The 21,878-nt window shown below is 37.2% G+C and overlaps 7 protein-coding genes across 10 annotated transcripts in view; 2 read left to right on the top strand and 5 right to left on the bottom strand.

Moving 5' to 3' along the window:
• Positions 1-75: 75 nt before the first annotated feature.
• On the bottom strand, positions 76-3,386 carry LOC100639025 (GA-binding protein subunit beta-1-like). Of its 3 annotated transcripts, XM_019995789.1 has the most exons (7): positions 3,257-3,383; positions 2,815-2,916; positions 2,367-2,465; positions 2,181-2,279; positions 1,955-2,132; positions 1,430-1,904; positions 76-1,377 (listed from the first exon to the last, which is right to left on the bottom strand). In XM_019995789.1, the coding sequence occupies exons 6-7, from the start codon at positions 1,712-1,714 to the stop codon at positions 259-261; spliced, it is 1,404 nt and encodes a 467-aa protein (XP_019851348.1). In that variant the 5' UTR covers positions 1,715-1,904; positions 1,955-2,132; positions 2,181-2,279; positions 2,367-2,465; positions 2,815-2,916; positions 3,257-3,383; the 3' UTR covers positions 76-258. The 3 variants fall into 3 exon arrangements, with proteins under 3 accessions (XP_019851348.1, XP_019851349.1, XP_003386203.1); XM_019995790.1 differs by having other exon boundaries at positions 2,815-3,386; XM_003386155.3 differs by lacking the exon at positions 76-1,377 and having other exon boundaries at positions 1,758-1,904; positions 3,257-3,368.
• Positions 3,387-3,417: 31 nt separating this feature from the next.
• LOC100638005 (ras and EF-hand domain-containing protein homolog) lies at positions 3,418-7,174 on the bottom strand. Its single transcript, XM_011405296.2, has 13 exons — positions 6,851-7,174; positions 6,556-6,751; positions 6,015-6,153; positions 5,803-5,949; positions 5,640-5,730; positions 5,404-5,571; positions 4,954-5,150; positions 4,660-4,906; positions 4,401-4,568; positions 4,173-4,354; positions 4,010-4,124; positions 3,859-3,963; positions 3,418-3,690 (listed from the first exon to the last, which is right to left on the bottom strand). The coding sequence occupies exons 1-13, from the start codon at positions 7,133-7,135 to the stop codon at positions 3,517-3,519; spliced, it is 2,214 nt and encodes a 737-aa protein (XP_011403598.1). The 5' UTR covers positions 7,136-7,174; the 3' UTR covers positions 3,418-3,516.
• An 86-nt stretch (positions 7,175-7,260) lies between these two features.
• LOC105312554 (microfibrillar-associated protein 1-like) lies at positions 7,261-9,735 on the bottom strand. Its single transcript, XM_019995784.1, has 13 exons — positions 9,590-9,735; positions 9,380-9,542; positions 9,114-9,308; positions 9,024-9,054; positions 8,870-8,929; positions 8,759-8,821; positions 8,632-8,705; positions 8,432-8,586; positions 7,941-8,055; positions 7,735-7,894; positions 7,597-7,686; positions 7,466-7,531; positions 7,261-7,420 (listed from the first exon to the last, which is right to left on the bottom strand). The coding sequence occupies exons 1-13, from the start codon at positions 9,651-9,653 to the stop codon at positions 7,307-7,309; spliced, it is 1,350 nt and encodes a 449-aa protein (XP_019851343.1). The 5' UTR covers positions 9,654-9,735; the 3' UTR covers positions 7,261-7,306.
• LOC105312553 (RUN domain-containing protein 1-like) lies at positions 9,711-13,842 on the top strand. Of its 2 annotated transcripts, XM_019995783.1 has the most exons (14): positions 9,711-9,852; positions 10,151-10,201; positions 10,415-10,501; positions 10,629-10,750; positions 10,798-10,849; positions 10,913-11,044; positions 11,097-11,254; positions 12,302-12,376; positions 12,433-12,520; positions 12,725-12,934; positions 13,053-13,139; positions 13,186-13,286; positions 13,453-13,547; positions 13,595-13,842. In XM_019995783.1, exons 1-14 carry the CDS (start codon positions 9,736-9,738, stop codon positions 13,705-13,707), a joined length of 1,488 nt encoding a protein of 495 aa, XP_019851342.1. In that variant the 5' UTR covers positions 9,711-9,735; the 3' UTR covers positions 13,708-13,842. The 2 variants fall into 2 exon arrangements, 1 of the variants encoding a protein (XP_019851342.1); XR_002184673.1 differs by lacking the exons at positions 12,725-12,934; positions 13,053-13,139; positions 13,186-13,286; positions 13,453-13,547; positions 13,595-13,842 and having other exon boundaries at positions 11,097-12,376; positions 12,433-12,455.
• On the top strand, positions 13,842-14,597 carry LOC100638769 (60S ribosomal protein L32-like). Its single transcript, XM_003386153.3, has 4 exons — positions 13,842-13,935; positions 14,005-14,109; positions 14,153-14,305; positions 14,349-14,597. Exons 2-4 carry the CDS (start codon positions 14,020-14,022, stop codon positions 14,505-14,507), a joined length of 402 nt encoding a protein of 133 aa, XP_003386201.1. The 5' UTR covers positions 13,842-13,935; positions 14,005-14,019; the 3' UTR covers positions 14,508-14,597.
• A 54-nt stretch (positions 14,598-14,651) lies between these two features.
• Positions 14,652-20,156, bottom strand: LOC109581557 (gamma-aminobutyric acid type B receptor subunit 2-like). The gene is made up of 16 exons (XM_019995782.1): positions 19,917-20,156; positions 19,722-19,865; positions 19,477-19,647; positions 19,182-19,289; positions 19,066-19,137; positions 18,822-19,016; positions 18,506-18,781; positions 18,381-18,456; positions 18,234-18,335; positions 18,044-18,185; positions 17,848-17,983; positions 17,703-17,801; positions 17,522-17,659; positions 17,166-17,474; positions 16,931-17,116; positions 14,652-14,816 (listed from the first exon to the last, which is right to left on the bottom strand). The coding sequence occupies exons 1-16, from the start codon at positions 20,136-20,138 to the stop codon at positions 14,739-14,741; spliced, it is 2,454 nt and encodes an 817-aa protein (XP_019851341.1). The 5' UTR covers positions 20,139-20,156; the 3' UTR covers positions 14,652-14,738.
• A 33-nt stretch (positions 20,157-20,189) lies between these two features.
• The window catches only part of LOC109581558 (E3 ubiquitin-protein ligase RING2-like), a 3,272-nt gene continuing 1,583 nt past the window's right edge, over positions 20,190-21,878 (bottom strand). Inside the window, exons 8-14 of the mRNA XM_019995787.1 lie at positions 21,586-21,669; positions 21,304-21,359; positions 21,126-21,219; positions 21,000-21,077; positions 20,576-20,619; positions 20,469-20,510; positions 20,190-20,377 (exon numbers count right to left, since the gene is read on the bottom strand). Of these exons, the coding sequence (XP_019851346.1) occupies positions 20,303-20,377; positions 20,469-20,510; positions 20,576-20,619; positions 21,000-21,077; positions 21,126-21,219; positions 21,304-21,359; positions 21,586-21,669 (473 nt within the window). The 3' untranslated portion in view covers positions 20,190-20,302. The remainder of the gene's footprint in view (positions 20,378-20,468; positions 20,511-20,575; positions 20,620-20,999; positions 21,078-21,125; positions 21,220-21,303; positions 21,360-21,585; positions 21,670-21,878) is intronic.

Below are 21,878 nucleotides of genomic sequence, written 5' to 3'. Positions count from 1 at the left end.
AACTCTTTTTTGATTTTTAATTTCAATAACACAATTAATTGAATTAACAGTAGTTCTGATGCTGAGTTTACCAGATTATGATTAGTAACTAATACCCAAATTAATAGGAAATAAAAGCAAACCAAAATTATTATTATTTGACTTATTTTTGTGATTATGGTTACTTTTTATTATCATTACTGTAGTAGATTAGTAGGATACTCTTTATCAATTATGTACTAAAATTGGATATTATTATTATTATTATTAATATTATTATTATTGTGAAGAACACATTGTTTTTTTAACTTCCTTCACAACTAATTCTTCATATTTCTTCATCACATCACTGAAATGAGCATTCTCCCATACATGGTCTTTCCCTTCCTTCTCTCCCCTATAATGGTGACAGGCTACACTCTCAGATGGTAGTTTGATGCCCCTGGCTCCTCTCACAGTGTTTGCACCATGAACCTGGACTAGTCTCGTCAGGACTGGCTTTATTATGACCTTTGGATGATCCCAAGCTTTATTTTCTCTCAAGGTTTTCTTAAAATAAAAAGGAATTTTTACTTTAGGACAGAGTTTCTCGTGTCCAGAGAAATGTTGAGATTCGTTGAAGTTAGTATGCCACCTGAGGCCGTATAAAAGAAAGGTACCTATCTTGTTAAAATCAGAGTGTTTCTTGGATAATTCATTAAACATGTCATCCCATGTCTTGTGTTCAGAAGATATTACTATTTCATCCAAATCATAAGTAGCTACATATTCAGCATTGTATAGGAAGTGGTAGTGACACTCTGTCATCACTCCGGATTGTCCAAAGTCCCTCGTTCTCTTGTTTAGGTGCCAGTCAAACAGATCCAATGTCCCATCTCTCACATAGCGACCCACGGCCTCTGGAATTGACTCTGATACATTTTCCAAATACACTAACATCTTCTGAATGCCTAGTGCCTTGTGTATTTCAACCCAATCAACTAACATCTGAGGATCACTGATACCAAACAATGCTTTATGAATGCACACTCCATATTTCACCCTTTGCACACTTTTGGACGATACCTCTCTACTATTCCATCGTACGGGTATACTGACCGATAGACCAGAGTTGCACTTATGGTCACTGGTAACCTGTACACTGGAGGGGGCCTCGTCTCGTAGCTGTCCTTTGGTACGGAGGACACGATTCACGTATACCTCAGGTAGGTTGTGGTTTAGATCAAGATGGCCACTTTGGAGCCAGTACTCAAGAGGGAGACATATTGAGGGAATGTCTTTGTAGTTTATCTTAGCAAATAAAGATGGTTTCTTCTTTTTTTCATTGTGCATTAATATAAGAACTAGGAATGGGCCATCACTGGGAAACCTGTCATCAATGTAAGCCATTCTTCTTATCTGTAGTGGAGGGAAAGATTTGAGATTATTATTATCAGTTGTCTTTGCTTACAAGAGTGTCTTCATTTTGAGATACGTCCACCCACAAGTCTTTTCTGTTGGCTGGATGAGTGAAAGGGTGAGGAACGGACTGAGGAGGTTCATTGCCAAGAGTAGCAGCTGAGGTTGATCCGCTGGGGGCCTCAGTCTGCCCGCTAGGAGTGAAGGTAGATGGTAGACTAAAAGTATTTTCTTTATTTCTTCCTACAGGATCACCAGTGAAAAGGAACCAATACCCGCCAATGAGAAACAAGAAAGACACAGCAACAACTACCAGTACCCGAGTGGTTCTTTGCATGTTGAAGGGAGTGGTTAGTTATTAATAGTTAATAAAATAATAGTTATACTAGTTAAAATTATTAAAATTAATAAAACTGTGTTTAATTAAAACAGTTAATTAAAAGTCCTCCCACGCAAAGAGAGAGCCAATGAAGAGAATGAAACAGACAATGAAGTCAACAAAATGAGAGGAGAAGGTACTAGCACGGCTAGAGAGAGAGGGAGAGGAGAGGGTAATACTGACTAGACCAAGTCTTACTTTAGTTGAATTGAGTGAGTATTCTCTCCACGTCTCTGTGATTATTGTCTTTTGCTAGATCTAGTGCTGTTTTATTGTCAGAAGTAAGAGCTTTCACATCAGCTCCGTACTGACAGAGCAGTTCAGCTACTTTCTCTCGTCCATTTGAACTGGCATGATGCAATGGAGTCCAGTTAGACTAAAGAACACATTTATTACTTGTTGATCCTCTCCCTCTCCCTCTTACTGTTGTCAGTGCATCAATATTTGCTCCCGAGAGTAAAAGAGTTTGAACAATGTCTAAATGTCCTTCTCTTGATGAATTGTGTAGTGGAGTTTGTTTATTCTACAATTAAAATACAAATAATGATGAAAAGAAACATGTTTATAAATTGAGAAAGAAAGAGAGAGAGAGGTTTGGTTGAATACGTACTTCATCTGTTAGCTCCACATCAGCACCCGACATTAATAAAGTTTGAAGAGCTTCAGTGTGGCCAATCCTAGCAGCAATGTGGAGAGGAGTTTCTTGTTTCTAACAGGAGGAGGAGGAGGAGGAGGAGGAGGAGGAGGAGAGAGGGAGGGATAAGGTGTGGCTGGAATGTGTTCTTAAAGAGTAAACTAACAGTATGTGCCACAGAGTAAACAATACCAACGTATACATTGAAGACAAACATAAAAAACTCTTTAGTATTGGAATCAAATACAGGCTCTTTAGTATTTGAATCAGATCAGTGAAGAGGTAGAAACAATAATGAAAACATGCTGTCTGAGATATCTTTGTAATGTCATATACATGTTCATGGATGTGACATAATGTCATTAATCTCACATGTGTCTCTACGTATATGTACATGTACTTTAAAGGTAGTTAAAGTACTCACCAGTTTCTTGTATTTGTTATAATTGACATCAGCTCCTTTCTTGAGTGCTTTCTGTATCTTATCAAGATCACCTGCTAATGTTGCTGTGACCAAATCATCACCCTAGAGACCAAGGAAGAGGAATGTAATACCTGAATCAGTAGAGGCTGAGATACACTATAACAATCGTTAGCAGAATTACCGGTACCAAATATTACTAGCGTAAATATGATACTATGTAACTAATAGGAAAGGAGAAGAGCAATGGATAGCACAATACAACATGTACATCATCAACACATGTACTACAACCAATGGTGGACTACTACTCTCCCATAGAATTATTATACACACAAAGTTAATAATACTTTTTTACTATATATATGTAATACATAATATAGAGAAACAATCCTCTACTGAATAAGTAGTCTACCACTCGCTCCCTATCTCTCTCTTGTCTAACCGTTTTACTGGAGCCACGACTGGACTTACTGGCCATTCTACGATGAAACTAAGAGAAACAAACCTTTCTACCTCTGGAACTTCTTCTACGCCGAGTCAGTTCAAGGAAGAATAAAAATTAATTAATGCAACCACACCCACTTTAATTAAAATAATCAATCATACAGGATGAGAACAAAAAATGTAAAATTTTATTTTATAATAAAAACTGAACTGCTTGACTGTGTCTGTCCATGGAAATTATTATATTCTCTTTTATTTTTAACATTTACATTTTCTTCTTTGTTCATTCTTATCAAGTCTCAGAGCTGAACGCCTAATAGCTTCCATATCTTGATTCTCCCTCTCCAGGAGGAGACTGGCCAGAGTAGTGTGAGACTGGAGGACATTGTCCCCTGACTTAGCACTGGTCTCTGAAAACAATGCTCTTAATTCCTGAAGAGAAGATAATAATAATGATGATATGTTAGATTATAGAAGTAAATTTTGGGGGACTGAAGGAGACCTAGGGGCTAAGTATGAGAGACCAAAAGTCTCCTAAACTCGGACCCTCTAGATCTAACAGTGATTGTTAGGTTATAAAGGTTAATAATTAATTCTTACAAAAGCCAACTTCTGTCCCTCCTCCTTCTTGACCTGTCGTAGTTCCCTGCAGTCGCACTTATTCCCCATCAACATGAGGACTGGGAGCTCCGTCCTTATGGTAGCCTATTTATAAACCACACCCATTAATTAATTAGCCACACCCACTCACCTTAACAAGGTTGATCCATGCCTTAACACTCTCAAATGTATTTTTAGACGTCACATCATAAACAATGATGAAGGCGTCAGCTCTTTTAAAATAAACAGCAGTTGTTGAATGAAATCTAATTGAAACAGATTAATGGTTGCCTTAAAATCACTTAAAGACTCACCTTTCTTGACCGGCAGTGTCCCACAATTGAAACACTACTGTCTCATCCTGGGCATTAATTAGAGCAGTGCTGTAGTCAAGTCCTAGTGTGCTCCTGGGGGCTGGGAGTGGCTCACTGGTTGGAGAGGAAAGACGTCTTATTATTGATGTCTTCCCTACACCACTGTCACCAAGGATAACCACCTGAAGGAGACTAACGGTATACAGGGAACGTCAGACTAGGACTCACTTTAAAGACCCTAGAGGGTGTGGCATTAGCATCGTATCTATTGGATACAGCCTGTGGTGGGTGTGGTCTCTCCTCTCGAGGAGGAATGAGTTGAGAGAGAGTGAAACCAGAGGAAGTATCGTTGAAATGTACCGGAGTAACAGGAACTGACTCATGGACCTTACTCACCTATTAATAGACACAGTGTTACTAATAATAGACACAGTGTTACTATTAATAGACACAGTGTTACTAATAATAGACACAGGATATCACTTACAGTGTTATATACAATCGAACTATTTGAGTCGTTAGCTCTTCCTTTAAGCTCCTCCTCCTCATTATAATGAGCCAGCAGACCAACCCTCTCCTCCTCAGGGGTTGGAACTGGGGTGGGCGTGGTCTCAATAGGTGTGGCCTCATGGGTAGGGCTAATATTCCTCATAGCTTGTTCCACTTCAACTGCAAGACATGATGAATTGTAATGGAGAGAAGGAGAGATGGAGCCTCTTGGAGATAAGGAAGGGCTATAGTAATAATAACAACAACAATAAATTAATGTGTTTATCCTTACGAAGTGCTTCCCCTCATTATGAATGATTCTGTTGTAGTAATTGATGTCTCAACCAGTGGGTCCTCCCCTGGTAACCATTGCAACTGTTGCTCCCTCTCGTTGCTAGGGTGGGCCCCTGCTATCAGCTGTAGCTGACGTTGAGAAGCACTTAACTGACGATAAGAATCCGACAACTGATCCTTAAGAGTCTGATTCAACTGTATAAAATGGGCATTATATAGAATAATTGACATTATATAGAATAGTATTGATACATTAAGGTGGTACCATGGTAACGTCTCATTACACTAACTAATTTAATTTATAGAATATAATGGTTGCTATGGTCACATCAGGCAGCCAAGATTCCAGCTATCTCATGTACAAGTACATGTACATGAGATATTAATTATAATAAATGTACACTGAACATGTACGTGTACATGTACATGTACATGTACATGTACGTACTGTAATTAGCTCTTGCTTTTCCTTCCTCAGCTCCAGTTCTGCTAGAGTCTTCTCCTCTAGGAAGGTTCTCAGTGTTTGTTCCTTCTCTGACAGTTTCACTATCAGTGCCTCTCTCTCCTCTAAGAGCTCTTGGTAATGAGTACTAATACGGTCAGATACTTCCTGAGACTAGAGGGAGGGAGGGAGGGAGGGAGGGAGGGGTAAAGAGAGAAAGAGGGAGGTAGAGAGAGGGATACCTTCTTCTCTTGTTTATCTCTGGCTTCCATTAGTTGTTCTTGTAGTATATCATCCATTTCATGAGCTTCTCTGCTCTGATCAGTCAACAACCTAACACACACACATACACACACATGTTGTGACATATAACGTGACGTCAAGTGGTTTTAGTGCTTAAATCACTTTCTGATTTTTGATTGAATCGTCTCAACTTCAGTTTGACTCTTCTCAAGGTCAGTCACTACCATTGATAGAAACCCTTCAAACCGATCCAATAGAGAAGGATCCTGCGATGAGAGTTCAGTCCACATAGTCTTTAGTTCTTCATTCCTTGAAGGAGGAGGAGGAGGGAGCGTTGTGTCAGAGTATCAGCTCATTACTAGTCTGTGACCTACTTTGACAAGTGTTCATGAGGATCAATACGTGACATTGCTTTCAGCCACGCCTCCTCGTTAGTGACCCCATCTGATTCGTAGACCAGGACTGTGCCGTTGATATAATTATCAGATACAACAGTGGAACCACTCGAATTATCTAACGAGAGAAAGAGACGTCATTTTGTTTTGTTAATAAAAATAAACACAGAGACTGGTGGGCATTAATTAGAATAACCTACTCATTATGACTAGGTACAGTGTACACCTAGTGACTAATATAATAATAATAATAATAACAATAACAATTAATATTATTAATGATCGTGTGTGTTTATGTATCAGTACAAGATCATGTGAGAAGTGTTGATATTAATATAATGAGACACAATGAATGTAACTGAAAGGAACATGTACTGTACTGTAGGCAAGAGAAGATAATACTGCTGTAGGTGTAGGCCATTTTAATCTCAAGAGGTACACACACACACTGTCTGTATCAAATTAACACAAAGGTCTAATTCAATTATCATATCATAAACTGTTAACTAAAGGTGTCTACCTTTCTTGTTCCTCTCTGGTGTTGATTGGTCCAGCTCATCTCTCAGTAATAATTCACTCACTCGCTCAAGGCCAACACGAAACTCTTCAAATGATAATTTACCATCGGAGCCACGCCCACCACTATCCTGGTCCGTTCCTAAAGCTTCAATCAGTGTGTTCATTAAGAATGTGTCGTCACAGTGACACAACAACTCCTGAATAGAATATGAAACTAATATTATCATCACTGTTAATATTATTATCAATATTATAAGCTGCATGTACATGTATTTGTTATTATTATTATTATTTACGTTTATTGTTATGAATCCATCATTGTCAGTGTCACAGATATCAAATATGTTTCGACAGAAGTCTTCCAGCGCCTCCTCTCTCTCCTCCTCCTCCTCGCCTCCATTGTAACTGTATATTGAGGATACTTCTTCTCTCGTTAATCGACTGCTCGTTGAGGAGCTAGCCCTGGAACTGGGTCTCTCCCCGCCATTACTCCTGAGAGAGTTCCCTCTGCTTAGTGACAGGGACCCACTCCTTTTCTTCTCTTCAGAAACAGAACCAATCTTCTCTGATACTCCACTCATCTTCTTCCCACATGTACATGTATGTGTACAGTAAAGTTAGTTAGTAAACAACTAATAATTAATTAACTTAACTATTTTAATTAATTAACTTCATTCCTGGCAATTCCCGCGCCGTGATTTAAAACTTAAAATGAAATAATAATTATTTTTATAATACATGAAAAGGTGTTTTTATTCTGTTCTTTGTTTCTTTCTTGTTGGTTTATGAAAGTTTTCACTGACTCCGCCTCCTTTAGACTGGAACTTGAGATTAATAGGAGTGACCTCAGTCCAAGGATTATCCAACTGTGAATAACTAGTGGTTAATTAACTATTAATTACTTAACTAACTGTGGTGGTGTCTTGATCTACCAAATGAGTGTATTTTGTACGGCCAGCCATGCCAAAGTTCTTAACCTAGTAATTAAAAAATAAAGAGTAGTGATTTCTCCATTTTAATAATTACTCCTGATGCATGTTACCTGCATGACTTGGGGAAGGATTGATTTGTCAAAGTGATCTTCAAGAGTTGGCTCAGCAAAATTTCTTTTAAAAACTTCATCTTCTTCATCCTGAGAGGACAGAGAGAGATAAATAAAACACTTTTAACAACTGCTCACCAAATAGAAGACTCCCCTGTGGTAGTATTTCTGTAAAAACTTGTAATTTCCTTTCACTTGAGAATTAGTAATGGTTTTAGGATTGCTCTTAAGCCAGGACAGCCTTTGTTCTTCTGACATATTCCTAACCCTCTCCATCTCTTCCCTTTCTTTACGCTGTCTGGAGAGACATAACAACAGAGAGAGAGAGAGAGACTGTCCCTTACTGCTCCAGTTCCTCTCTGTCTCTCTTGATCCTCTGAAGTTCCCTAATCTTCCATGCCTCATACTCCTCCTCCTCATTCTCATTATCAGTATTCACAACCTCCTCTAGCCTATCAACTGGGGGAAACGTACAGGTACATGAAGAATTGGAGACTTTTCATTTTTGACAAAATTGGGACAAATTCCCTGTACTATAGTGCAAGGAATTTGTCCCAATTTTAGAGTAGATTTAAAAATTCATAAGAAATCCAATTTTAATTGGAATGAGTTCAAGCTTTCTGCACAATATAAGAACATGTATATGTATCAGAAAATGTAATAAAAATGGTGAATTCTGTCCTTTTCATTTTTGGCGGAATTTGGCCACAGACCATGTACAACAGTACAGGGACTTTGGTCCAATTTTGGAGTAGCTTTAAAAGTTCCAATTTTTATAAAAATGAGCTCAAAGTTTCTAGTCCATATCAAAAATTCCTCATAATCATTTCCATACCTCCTTGTTCTTGCTGCAGGTCCTCAGTGATTGCTTGTTGTAATAGTCTATTACTTTCTTTCTTTCTTTTCTCCTCCATCACTTTACGTTCCTTCTCCTTCCTTTTATCTTCCTGTTCAAGAGCTCTCTCATCTTTGATGGTCACTCTGTCAGTTCTATTATTAGTAACAAGGTCATGATGTCATACTGATGTCATGTACTTTCTAACAAAAACTGGTTTGAGTCTTAAATCCTGTTCATTATCAGAATCACTGTAATCTTCATATTCTGAGGACTGGGTAATTAATAATAATAATAATAAATGAATTAATAGATTTAATTAATTACTTCTTCACTCTCTTCTTTTTTAATTATTTCTTGTTCATCTTCCTCGGGTCCATCAGCTAATAACTAATCATAATATTATTACTAATTGCAGGGGCATACTCCCCCTCTTACTTCTTCCTGTGTTCTCAGTTTGGCTCTTTCTCTCATCAACTCTCTTCTCCTGTCAATGGCCTAAGGATAAAAATACAATAATTATAATACATTAAAACTATAACTTCATCATTAACATTAAAATTATAAATAAATAAATATAATATTGACTAACTTCATCATCATCATCATCATCATCATCATCTCTACATATAATAAAATCAATTAATAATAATTAATTAATAATAATTAATTGATTAATTACTTTTCTTCATCATCAGACTCCAATAGTATCAATTGTCGTTCCTCGAGGTGTTCCTTCATTGCTTTACGTTGAATAAGCTCCACTTCCTCATCATCACCTTCCTCTCCTGAGACTCCACCCACTCCCTCCTCCTCCTCCTCCTCCTCCTCCTCCTCCGACTCACTCTCACTGTACAACAGCCTCTGCCGGTTGAGCCTAACATTATTATTATTATTATTATTATCATTTTTATTATTATTAGTTATTATTATTAGTTATTCAATTACCTTTCTTGTGCAGTTTCAATATCAATATTATTAATAGTTTGCTTCTCCTCCTCCTCCTCCTCACTCTCTTCATTGGAGTCACTGGAGCTCTCCTCTTGGGCATAGGCTGGTCTCTTTCCAGACACATATCTCGTCACTTTAACCTTCTCCATCCTCAGTTCCCCTATCAGTGTTTATTGCTATTAGTCCTTTTGCTAATGCTCTCTTTACCTTTCTCATTTCGAACTGGAACAGCTCCAGCAGTCGATTGGATTAATGTGTTCTTGGACTCCATTTTGTTTTTGGGTGTGGTTCTATTAATGAACCACCTACTTTCTCCGTATACTCACTCCGTAGACTTTATACTAGTTCAAAGAATGGCCGTTCAAAGTGAAGTCTCTCCTTCTCCTCTCCTCTCTCCCTCCCTCTCTCCTCCTCCTCCAACTGATGAGGATACCTCCTCGCTCATAGCTTTGAGCTCTCACTTTGCTCAAGTAAGTACTGGCCAGTCTCTAGTGAATATAATAATGATCTTTAATATACATTAGGCCACTCCAATAAGATTCATAGTTTCCCATTACAGAGGCGGGCCTGATGCGGGCGGGCGGGTTTGTTCATTTTCATTAAATTTATTCATTATCAGCTGTATAAATTGCTTGTATAATCAATGAAAAACCGCAATAATGAATAGCGATGCGGCCCCATGCGGGCGGGTAATGGGAAACAAGGAATCAAATTGGAGTGGCCTTATTATACTCGTTATTAATTTTTATTTATATTATTTTTAAAAAGGTCCAGTTTAGGTTGAAACAGATCACTAGTTCTCCTCCTCAACTAAGAGAAGTGGGTTCATTATATTATGTTATTATTATTGTTGTTGTTTTATTAATTTATTGACAGTCAGTAAACTATTTGACAGTTATGTTCTTTTATTGAACTATTTTCATTATTAATGTGATTATTAGTTTAAATTAACAGGAACTGCACATCTTATAATAACATTCTATCATTATGAAATCTCTCTCTCCCCCCCCCCTCTCTCTCTCTCTCTCTTAGAAATTGCTTAAGGATCTGGAATTATTTGCATTTCAAGGTTGTCCAATTGAGCTGGTGACTAGTGATGATACTACTGAGGAACATGAGGTGAGAGAGAGGGGGGAGGGTTCATATAGTCTTGGGTCATTAGGTTATGGAGACTGTTAATGTTTTGTGTCTTGTTTTGTCTGTGTATTCAATATGTGTTATGTCTTGTTACCATGGTGACCCACAGGGTTCTAAACAGGAGCAAAGTCTCTCTCACCTCTTGGTTCATCTCCAGTCCCAGATACACTCAAGAGAAACCACACCTACTGGCCACACCCCCTCTGATAATGGAGTCATTGATGAAGTGAAGTATGTCAAATATTTATTTATTTATTTATTTATTTATTTTATTATAGAAAACAGTTTAACACACAATTTGATGATGTTGATAACTCTACTACTAAAAACGTAATTGTAATGTTTATTGTTTGTTGTTGTTTATTGTTTGTTTGTTTGTTGTTGTTTGTTTAGGATGATATGGTGAGACAGTTGGCCAGTCAGGTAAGGTCCATGGAGGAGTACATCAGTACATTGCAGTCTGAATTATTAACCCTCTCGGCAACCAACAACCACAGCAATGATGATAATGAATCAGCTTATAAAGTAACCACACCCACTGTTGAATGACCACACCCACTAATTAAATATTGATTAGGTCACGTGGTGTCAAGGCCCATCGACAGACGAACTGATAGAGTTGCATAAAGCATCATCAGAGGAAAGCATTGTACTCACTGGGCGGAGAGGGGGAGGGGCTAAGACTCACACTGCACTGGATAGAACACTAGCAGTGATGCAACTCCTAACACTATGGTACACTGGGCTATGGTACACTGGGCTATGGTACACTGGGCTATGGTGCACTGGGCTATGGTGCACTGGGCTATGGTACACTGGGCTATGGTACACTGGGCTATGGTACACTGGGCTATGGTACACTGGGCTATGGTGCACTGGGCTTTGGTACACTGGGCTATGGTACACTGGGCTATGGTGCACTGGGCTTTGGTACACTGGGCTATGGTACACTGGGCTATGGTACACTGGGCTATGGTACACTGGGCTATGGTACACTGGGCTATGGTGCACTGGGCATGGTACACTGGGCTATGGTACACTGGGCTATGGTGCACTGGGCTATGGTACACTGGGCTATGGTACACTGGGCTATAGTGCACTGGGCTATGGTGCACTGGGCTATGGTACACTGGGCTATGGTACACTGGGCTATGGTGCACTGGGCTATGGTACACTGGGCTATGGTACACTGGGCTATAGTGCACTGGGCTATGGTGCACTGGGCTATGGTACACTGGGCTATGGTACACTGGGCTATGGTGCACTGGGCTATGGTACACTGGGCTATGGTACACTGGGCTATGGTGCACTGGGCTATGGTACACTGGGCTATGGTACACTGGGCTATGGTACACTGGGCTATGGTACACTGGGCTATGGTGCACTGGGCTATGGTACACTGGGCTATGGTACACTGGGCTATGGTGCACTGGGCTATGGTACACTGGGCTATGGTACACTGGGCTATGGTGCACTGGGCTATGGTACACTGGGCTATGGTACACTGGGCTATGGTGCACTGGGCTATGGTACACTGGGCTATGGTACACTGGGCTATGGTGCACTGGGCTATGGTACACTGGGCTATGGTACACTGGGCTATGGTACACTGGGCTATGGTACACTGGGCTATGGTACACTGGGCTATGGTGCACTGGGCTATGGTACACTGGGCTATGGTACACTGGGCTGTATAATATTATATGTAATTGTGTACTGATAATGGAGGGAAATCTTCAGTAATTGTTTTCCCTCTATGTACTGTATATTGTATTGCTACAGGCAGTGTGGTGGTGTGTTTAATTGTTTGCCTGATTCATCCTCTGAAATGACTAGTAAACCAACTATACCATCACCGTAAGCCATACCCCTAATTAATATTCATTACTGGTCACACCCACTAATTAATACAGGTCAGCACTGAGGGGATTGGAACTATCAGTTGATAAAATATCAATAATAGCAACAACACTGTCCCAACCAACCACTGACGTTCACTCTGTAAGTCCACATAATGGACACTCTCTATAGCATACACATCCATTTAACAGACAGCACCTAGTGTACCAATTACATTCCTTACTGTATAAAATAACCTCCACATAAAGGACACCTCTGTATAACAGAGACACTACCAAAGTGTCCATTATGTAGAGGCTAGTCTGTACATCAGTGGGTATGGTTATATATTCATTATTTTTATAGCGTGTTAGGTTGGAGTCCAGTCTTCACGATGAGGTCTCTATGAATCTGTCAGACGCTTTACTGGAACTGCTTGAGGACGGGTGGGAGGGGATTTCTAAAACCACACCCACATTTTGTATTCCTCCTTTGAAAGGAGGTGTGGCCAAACTGGAGATTAACTCAAAGGATTGTATAGCTTGGCACACTCTGATACACTATTACAACTTGAAGGTATCAACTGATTAACCATCATCATTATCATCATCATCATTATTATTATTATCATTATTATTATTATTATTATTATTATTATTATTATTATTGTTGTTGTTATTATTGTTATTCATAGAATGGTTCTAAAGTCTGTGAGAAACCTTACAATCGTCTCTCCTCCTCTTTCAGTATTCCAATGGATAATGCCACACCTCCAAAGAAGGTATGTTTTGTGTTACTATGACAAAAAAGACCACGCCTCCTTGTAGACGTTACTGAATGTCATTCATCGGACAGAGAAGGCATTTGCTAGTTGCCGTAAATATTCATCTGATTTGAAGTTCAGGTCCTTGATAGCTCAGGGGTTCAAGTAAGGATTAGCATCAAATCCTTATTCATCTTAAATTCCAACTTTTCGTTATACATGTACATGTACATGTATTTGTTAGTTCTATATATTAAAGAATGTTACTAATTTTGAATTAATGACCATTACTCATTATTAATAGTTATTAATAACACATTCTATCTTATAGTTTACATCATTTGTCTGACTGGATGAAACTATTAGTGAACCATCCTACTTTAATTAATGACTTGTATCTACCATCTTCGTTCATTAATTCAACAAGTAATTAATATTCATAGGTGGGTGTGGTCACCATTAATTGGTTATAGGGTTTAGGCCAGTGATCCTCTGTCTGGATAGACTCTCCTTCATCCCTCCAGTTGATCCGGTAGAGCTGCCCTCAAGTTATTATGAACACATTAATAGCTACTCCTCTAACTGAAGGAAAGGGAAACCATTTTTATTGCATCAATAATATTATTGTTCATTTATCATCATTATTCATTATTCATTATTCATTATTTCATTTCATTGTTTAAAGTTTTATATTATTACATTTATTGGAATTTGAGTTTTCCCGCAATTAATTTTATAGTCACGTGATGCCGAACCCCACCCACTCTGGCCTCTTTCTTTTATTCACGTGTATTGTTGAAGGAGAAGGCCTAAGGTAAAATCTTCATAAATCTTTTATAATATTTATTACTAATACTCCATTATCCCTTGTCTGGTTCTATAGTTGCAGCATTTCAAGATGGTCCGTCCACTTAAAACAATAGAAACGGTAAAGAAGAGAAGGAAGCACTTCATTAGGTTCCAGAGTGACAGGTTCCTCCGGGTCAAGGTAACCATTGATTCTTAGTAAAGTGAAGTGTATCCTCTCTCAGCCCAGCTGGAGGAAGCCTAAAGGTATTGACAATCGCGTGAGGCGTAAGTACAAAGGAGCTCGTAAGATGCCAAACGTTGGGTATGGGTCAAACAGGAAGACGAAGCACAGACTACCTAATGGGTTTTACAAGTTCACAGTGAACCATGCTAAAGTGAGCGATATCAGTGACCACACCCACTAATTAATATTGATAGGAGCTGGATATTCTAATGATGTCCAACAGACGTTATGCAGCTGAAATAGCTCACCGTGTCTCTGCAAGGAAGCGGAAGACTATAGTCAGAAGAGCAGCTCAACTGAATATAAGAGTATTGAATCCAGACGCCAGGTTACGTACACAGGAGAATGAATAACAACAAACGTTTGTTCATTGACGATATTGTTGTTGTTGTTTTGTTAAAATGAATAATTTTACATTCTATAATCTCAACCTTGTGAAATAATTGGATCAAAGTGTTCATGTACGTGAAGGCGTGGTCTATTAATGCTCTATAGTCTTCTGGTTATTTCAACATTGATACATGTTAATTAAAATAACAAAACTAATATTGGCTGTTTGATGTTCCAAACTAATTGATGATCAATTAATTGTTGTAAATGATTTCAACGTAGCTTTGCTCCTCAGTGATGGAGTCGAAGTTAATAGGATTAAGTACACTGACCTAAAGATACATACAATTTACTGATTGAAGTAAACCTCACATTATTAATGGAATGATACCATCACTATCATGGACTATTGTACAAGGCCTTTGGCCAAATTTTACTGAAATTGAAAAAGGAGAGAATTTTTCATTTTTGTAATTTTTTCTAATGCATACACATGTACTTATGCTGTGTAGAAAGTTTAAGCCAATTCGCCTTTAATTTTTCAAGTTTTGCCCATTTTTTAAATGCCCAAAATTCTGAAAAATACCCAAGGCTATAGTTCATGATTTTTTCTAAAAAATGGGTCTGAAATTTCTCCTAATTTTTATTACATTTTCTGATATAAATTGATGTCCTTATGCTGTGTAGAAAGTTTCAGCTGATTCCAACTTCAATTTTTTGAGTTACGGCCATTTTAAGAAAACGTCAAAAATCTAAATAATACCCAAGGCTATAGCCCATCGTTTTTTCCAAAAAATGGCTCCAAAATCACCCCAAATTTTTATTAAATTTTCTGATACATATTGATGTCCTAATGTTGTGTAGAAAGTTTCAGCTGATTCCGACTTCAATTTTTTGAGTTACAGCCATTTTAAGAAAACATCAAAAATCTAAAAAATACCCAAGGCTATAGCCCATGGTTTTTTCCAAAAAATGGCTCCGAAATCACCCCAAATTTTTATTAAATTTTCTGATGCATATTGAAGTCCTTATGCTGTCTAGAAAGTTTGAGCTGATTCCGACTTCAATTTTTTGAGTTATGGCCATTTTAAGAAAACATCAAAAATCTAAAAAAATACCCAAGGCTATAGCCCATGGTTTTTTTTCAAAAAATGGCTCCGAAATCACCCCAAATTTTTATTAAATTTTCTGATACATATTGATGTCCTAATGTTGTGTAGAAAGTTTCAGCTGATTCCGACTTCAATTTTTTGAGTTACGGCCATTTTAAGAAAACGTCAAAAATCTACAAAATACCCAAGGCTATAGCCCATCGTTTTTTCCAAAAAATGGCTCCAAAATCACCCCAAATTTTTATTAAATTTTCTGATACATATTGATGTCCTAATGTTGTGTAGAAAGTTTCAGCTGATTCCGACTTCAATTTTTTGAGTTACAGCCATTTTAAGAAAACGTCAAAAATCTAAAAAATACCCAAGGCTATAGCCCATGGTTTTTTCCAAAAAATGGCTCCGAAATCACCCCAAATTTTTATTAAATTTTCTGATACATATTGATGTCCTTATGCTGTCTAGAAAGTTTGAGCTGATTCCGACTTCAATTTTTTGAGTTATGGCCATTTTAAGAAAACATCAAAAATCTAAAAAAATACCCAAGGCTATAGCCCATGGTTTTTTTTCAAAAAATGGCTCCGAAATCACCCCAAATTTTTATTAAATTTTCTGATACATATTGATGTCCTAATGTTGTGTAGAAAGTTTCAGCTTATTCCGACTTCAATTTTTCGAGTCACGGCCATTTTAAGAAAACGCCAAAAATCTGAAAAATACCCAAGGCTATAGCCCATGGTTTTTTTTTTAAATGGCTCCGAAATCAACTCAAATTTGTATTACATTTTCGGATACATATTGATGTCCTTATGCTGTGTAGAAAGTTTGAGCTGATTCCGACCTCAAATTTTCAAGTTACGACCATTTTTTTTAATGCCAAAATTCTCAAGGCTATTATAGCCCATGGTTTTTTCTAAAAATTGGCTCCAAAATTTCTCCTAATTTTTATTACATTTTCTGATATACATTGATGTCCTTGTGCTGTGTAGAAAGTTTGAGCTGATTCCGACTTTAATTTTTCAAGTTACAACCATTTTTTTAAATGCCAAAATTCTGAAAAATACCCAAGGTTATATAGTCCATGGTTTTATCCAAAAAATGGCTCCAAAATCAACTCAAATTTTTATTATATTTTCCAATACATATTGATGTCCTTATGCTGTGTAGAAAGTTTGAGCTGATTCCAATTTCAAATTTTCAAGTTACGACCATTTTAAGAAAATGCCAAAATTCTGAAAAATACCCAAAGCTATGGCCCATGGTTTTTTTCAAAAAATGGCTCAAAAATCATCCCCAAATTTTATTACATTTTTTGATACATATACTAATGTTCTTACTCGTCTCATTGTCATTGACATTTCAGTTACTTCATTTTCCAATTCTTTGATTCTTGCTTGTAGTTTTGCTGTCGTTTCCTTTTTATTCATTTGTGTATTTTCCTCATCATTTGAACTGATATTGTTTGAATGTCCTTCAGTCTCACTTTTAGCAAAATAACGATCCCCAATGTATATTAATAGCAACTAGCAACAAAAACAACAATAAAAAACAATTAATAATTATTAAACTTACCAGGGGTATGAATATCATTGCTAGAAACAGTGTTGGTTGGAGTATTAGTGTTACTGGTATCAAAACTGAATTTATCTCATGATCAAGTGTAAATTGAATCACTCCATAGAGTACCATGAAGATACTGTTGGTATATATAATGACTGAGGTTTGTTTGGCTTCGTTGAGTGCTGAGACTTCAACTCTTCTTGTGTGATAAACAAAGAAGATACACATCAACTGAAGGAATGATCTGTAGCTCAATGATGTGGCCACTATAATCTTGTTCCTTGTACATTCAAAGTAATATTCCTTCACTACTGTGCTGTTCTATTAGAGAATGACTGGGGAATGAATAGTAGTAGTACGAGTCTCACCTCAGTGATTATTTGTCCATCATAAAGTATTTTAGCATTAATTCTAGTTTGAGGATTAACTGCTTCAACAAATATAATAAAGACATCAATTATTGATAGTATCAGTATTATGAGATACAGCATCCAATCTTTAACATTCTGTGAAGTAGATGAGGCTGTGATTGGATGAACTGTAACTGACTTTATTTTCATTGTTAAAAGTGTAATATACCCTCCAAGCTTTGGCCATTATAACTGTGAATGAGAGCATGTACCCGATAGAAAAAACCCAAACTCTGAACTATAAATAAACAAACAAATAAATAAATAAATAAACAAGGACCTACATTGCATAGAACTGATTGTTGCAGTGTTTCATTGAAGCCACTGAATGAGCTAGTGTACAGTGGGCCAGTGGAGTATAGCACAGTGCAGCCAAAGAGAAGGACTACATTTATTTTAACATTGGACAGTTTAGTGACCCTGAGGGAGAAGGAATGCATTAGATACTGTCAATGAAGACATGTTGAGGCTGTTGGTTACTTTTCCTTTCTGCAGCAAGTGTTAATGAACAAGCATCCACCAGCAAAAATAATTCCAAAAAAGGTCAAAACGCTAAAGAGTATTCTCAGAGCTGGTGCAAGTACAACAATTCTCTCAGTTGGATACCCATCATAAGGAATACCTACAACAACAACAACGATGATGATGATGATGATGTGATGACACTTACGTCCCCATATTCTGTAAACACTTTGTATAAAGTTAATGTTACTGCTATTAGTGATGTCATCGTGACTCGTTCTTATAACTGGTACCTTCACCAGCTCTCCATCTATTCATGAAAAATTAATTCTTTGCTTGTGCATTAATAATTTACTGTAGTTTATTCTATACTGAAATGTAATTATGCTATTAGTGTCTCTGCCTCTGTCTTCATTGAATTCAAAAGGACCCTGCAATACAGTAACAGTATACAGTATAAGTGAATGGGTGATTCCTTACTGTTATTCCATTGAAAGTCACTTGAGCAATGCTCTCCTGTAGGACACAGCCCATCTTCTTATTCTGATAGCTGAACCTTTCCAATGGAACCAGTGAGCCACTCACTGATGTGCATCCAGTATCATCACCACTAGCTGTTCTCAGTGCTGCCTCATTCAGTCCTAGGGCCAATAGCCAGAGAGTGTCATAAGCTGATCCAGAGAGGCTAGTCACTGGTTGATGAGTGTAGCCTTGTTGGCTAATATTAGCATATGCACTATGGAATAATGCAGGAGACTATTGAGGGAATGTTAATGATAATACAAGTAGATCTTACTAGGCCACTAATAGTTTGATTGTATGATTCATTGAGCAGTGGATAATAATCCTCAGGTATTATACTCAGGCTCCCATTGATCATATTCTTCATTTCTGATGGGTCACATTTAGTGTTCACCGCCCACCAGTCATCATGATAATTATCATATGTAATCCACACATACTCTGGATAGAGCATCTTATTCTTGTAACCCTTAGCAGCAATGAATGGATAGTTATCATTAGAGTATGACTATACTGACCTCACATAGTATTTGATAAGCTAATGGACTGTATGTATTGATGAATATTAGTCTTTGAACAGCTCCATTTGTCTGTTAATAACAATTATCATTTTATTTATTTATTGATTACTAACCCAATTAAAGAAGTTCCTGTAATTGTTATTATTATTATTTGTGAGCAATATTGATGAATCAATGTTAATTTCATTATTGGTAAACAGTTCATTCAATTGTTGTGTTATCTAAAAGTAAAAGAACAACAATCCGCACAGTGAAGACCTACACCATCAGCACCATTTAGCACTCATTTACAATGCAAACATGCTAGAACAAGTTATAGTTCATAAAATACTAAAGGAAACTGTTGCAACCATTGTGCATTCAGTAGGATGATTCTGTATATACATGCAGAATATGAATGTGACTAACTACAGTAAAGTAGACATTGTCTTCAGTTAAAACTGCAAACTGCCTCCACTCCATTTCTACTGCTAGACTAACTAAAGATGAAGCAATGAACTGGAATGACCCCACTGATTGGAAGAAGCTCTTACACACAGTCTGATGACACAAACTGCTTGAGGAAGATGCAAACTCAATCTATTGGAAGAGAGAGAGAGCACTGATGCAGTCCATTAAAAACAATGTATCATGCAAGTATCTATATCCTTTACTTGAGGTATACTCCAATAGTGACTGATGTCAGCTACTGGCTGAGTAGCTATGTTGCATCCACAGCCAATCAATGATAAATAAGTGAACTTTGATTTATTCAGAAACTGATCCATAAAAACATCAACAGATCTCTTCCATTGACACTAAATAATAAAATCATCATCATTAAATGTGATGTAATCCTGTTTCTTTACCTTGGAGTCCATTACTTCACCATAAGAGAGTGTATAGTTGGTAAGAATGTCTTCATTCTTGTTAATTTCATCCAGTGCATAGTCAATGATTGGTAGAGCACCAGAGCTAAGGAAGGGCCCAGTGGCTGTAGTTATGTAAGAGAAATAAATATCCTTTGGTCTTGAGTCCAGGGATAGAGCAAGAGAGAGAGAAGAGAGTAGAACCGCAGCAAGAAACATCATGATCAAGAGTTGCTGTGGAGTTTAATTAATTACTGCTCATAATAATGAATATTAATGAGGTGAACATGAATAAAACCAAACAGATAATTAAAGCACAGATATTTATTAATAATTTATTATTATTATTTATTATTTATTAACAAGTTTGCTTTCAAATAGTCCATTTATTTAGTTGCAGCTGTTGTCTCGTTTGGAACGGACGAAAAATATAACATCATTTTTTCTCCAGGAGTCCAAAACTAGGAGAAAGAAGAGCAATAGTTATTAATAGCCATTAACAGTTATTAATGGTTATTAATGATTGTGTAGTTATTAATAGTTACAACTTACATTCTCACAGATTTGTTTCAAACTTGTAGACTCAGACAGTTTCTATTAAAAATACAAAAATAGTTGTTATATAATTGCCCGTTGCCCTGCCCACCCACTGTACTTACTATATATTCATCAGATCCCAGCTGAGTTGATATACTGAAGGAACCTATTAATAATAATAATAATAATAATAATAATAATAATAATAATAGTTCATATTAAAAGTGCTAGTGTCACTGCCTGTATTATATCAAAAAGGGTAATTCCCTCCTTTTCAATTTGGCCCGAGACCACATACTATAGTACAGGGACTTTCGTCCAATTTTGGAACAACTTTAGAAATTACAAAAAATCCAAATCTGATCAAAATGAGTTCAAACTTTCTACGCAACATAAGAACATGTATATAAGTCTTTTTGCTTGTACAGGGTATTTTTGCAGCTTCATAAAATAATTATTTATAAAAATTTTACTGACAAGAGGCACAGTGCTATGCTAAAAAACTTGATTATTATCATTATTACTATTAATAATGATGATTATTACCTTTATTATCATTATTATTATCATTGATTGATGAATCTGGGCTTTGGACCAATGACAGGAACTTGGTAATATGAGCAACTAGAGTAAATCAGTATACTCTTAGTATAACTCAGTATATTGACTGACCAGTGGCACCAGGTGAAGTTGCTAAATTACGAATATCCAAAGATGCAACAGAATCATCTGAAGGGTGTGGCCTCAACTGAAACTCAAGACGCACCTATTAATAAACTAATATAAGCCCATCCCTCTAATTAATACTAGCCCATCCCTCTAATTAATAAAAACCACTCCCCCTAATTACCTCTTTCTCTTCCTCTTGACTGGTGGAGGTATTCTCAATCAGTTCAACTTCTTCATCTGATAATAATGAACTTATTTAACCTCTCCCTCCCTCCCTCCCTCTCCCTCCCTCCTTCCCTCTCCCTCCCTCCCTCCCTTCCTCCCTCTCTCTCCCTCCCTCCCTCCCTCCCTCCCCTTCCTCTCCCTCTTCCCCTTCCTCCCTCCCTCTCCCTTCCTCTCCCTCTCCCCCTCCCTCCCTCCCTCCCCTCCCTCTCCCTCTCCCCTTCCTCCCTTTTTCTTATACCGTTAGTTTCTTGTTGCTGTATTTTTTGTACTTTCGTGTTTGGCGATGGAGTATTACTGACTGAAGCAACAGTACTGGGGACATCTAATAATAATAATAATAAATAATAATAATAATAATAATAATAATAATAATAATGTTGTGCCACCTTGTGGAGTGTCAGCTCTTCTCTAAAATAAAAAAAAAAAAAAATTAATTATTGACTTCTCTCTCTCTTTGTTACCTTTCTAGTTGATAAATATTGCAATGACTGGTGGAATGTTAGTCTCGGCTTATCCTATGAAGTAAGGAGT

Source organism: Amphimedon queenslandica, unplaced genomic scaffold (assembly GCF_000090795.2).
Source record: "Amphimedon queenslandica unplaced genomic scaffold, v1.1 AMPQUscaffold_13434, whole genome shotgun sequence".
Lineage (NCBI taxonomy): Eukaryota > Metazoa > Porifera > Demospongiae > Haplosclerida > Niphatidae > Amphimedon > Amphimedon queenslandica.
Note: the sequence above shows the minus strand (reverse complement) of the source record. Positions and strands in the feature narration are given on the sequence as shown.

Excerpts from the sequence above, each read along its gene's own strand:
- LOC100639025 (XM_019995790.1), bottom strand. The coding sequence starts at position 1,714 with ATGCAAAGAACCACTCGGGTACTGGTAGTTGTTGCTGTGTCTTTCTTG. Across the intron at positions 1,378-1,429 it reads CTCAAAATGAAGACACTCTT|ATAAGAAGAATGGCTTACAT; the intron begins GTAAGCAAAGAC and ends CCTCCACTACAG.
- LOC100638005 (XM_011405296.2), bottom strand. The coding sequence starts at position 7,135 with ATGAGTGGAGTATCAGAGAAGATTGGTTCTGTTTCTGAAGAGAAGAAA. Across the intron at positions 4,569-4,659 it reads GTTCGATTGTATATAACACT|GTGAGTAAGGTCCATGAGTC; the intron begins GTAAGTGATATC and ends GTCTATTAATAG. Across the intron at positions 4,355-4,400 it reads CACCCTCTAGGGTCTTTAAA|GTGGTTATCCTTGGTGACAG; the intron begins GTGAGTCCTAGT and ends AGTCTCCTTCAG.
- LOC105312554 (XM_019995784.1), bottom strand. The coding sequence starts at position 9,653 with ATGGAGTCCAAGAACACATTAATCCAATCGACTGCTGGAGCTGTTCCA. Across the intron at positions 7,895-7,940 it reads GACAGAGAGGAACTGGAGCA|ACAGCGTAAAGAAAGGGAAG; the intron begins GTAAGGGACAGT and ends ATGTCTCTCCAG. Across the intron at positions 7,421-7,465 it reads TAGATCAAGACACCACCACA|TTGGATAATCCTTGGACTGA; the intron begins GTTAGTTAAGTA and ends AGTTATTCACAG.
- LOC105312553 (XM_019995783.1), top strand. The coding sequence starts at position 9,736 with ATGGCCGTTCAAAGTGAAGTCTCTCCTTCTCCTCTCCTCTCTCCCTCC. Across the intron at positions 9,853-10,150 it reads TGAGCTCTCACTTTGCTCAA|GTCCAGTTTAGGTTGAAACA; the intron begins GTAAGTACTGGC and ends ATTTTTAAAAAG. Across the intron at positions 11,045-11,096 it reads ATAATGAATCAGCTTATAAA|GTCACGTGGTGTCAAGGCCC; the intron begins GTAACCACACCC and ends AATATTGATTAG.
- LOC100638769 (XM_003386153.3), top strand. The coding sequence starts at position 14,020 with ATGGTCCGTCCACTTAAAACAATAGAAACGGTAAAGAAGAGAAGGAAG. Across the intron at positions 14,110-14,152 it reads ACAGGTTCCTCCGGGTCAAG|CCCAGCTGGAGGAAGCCTAA; the intron begins GTAACCATTGAT and ends ATCCTCTCTCAG. Across the intron at positions 14,306-14,348 it reads TCACAGTGAACCATGCTAAA|GAGCTGGATATTCTAATGAT; the intron begins GTGAGCGATATC and ends TAATATTGATAG.
- LOC109581557 (XM_019995782.1), bottom strand. The coding sequence starts at position 20,138 with ATGATGTTTCTTGCTGCGGTTCTACTCTCTTCTCTCTCTCTTGCTCTA. Across the intron at positions 19,017-19,065 it reads CTTATCAAATACTATGTGAG|GGTTACAAGAATAAGATGCT; the intron begins GTCAGTATAGTC and ends ATTGCTGCTAAG. Across the intron at positions 18,186-18,233 it reads TGTTTACAGAATATGGGGAC|GTATTCCTTATGATGGGTAT; the intron begins GTAAGTGTCATC and ends TTGTTGTTGTAG.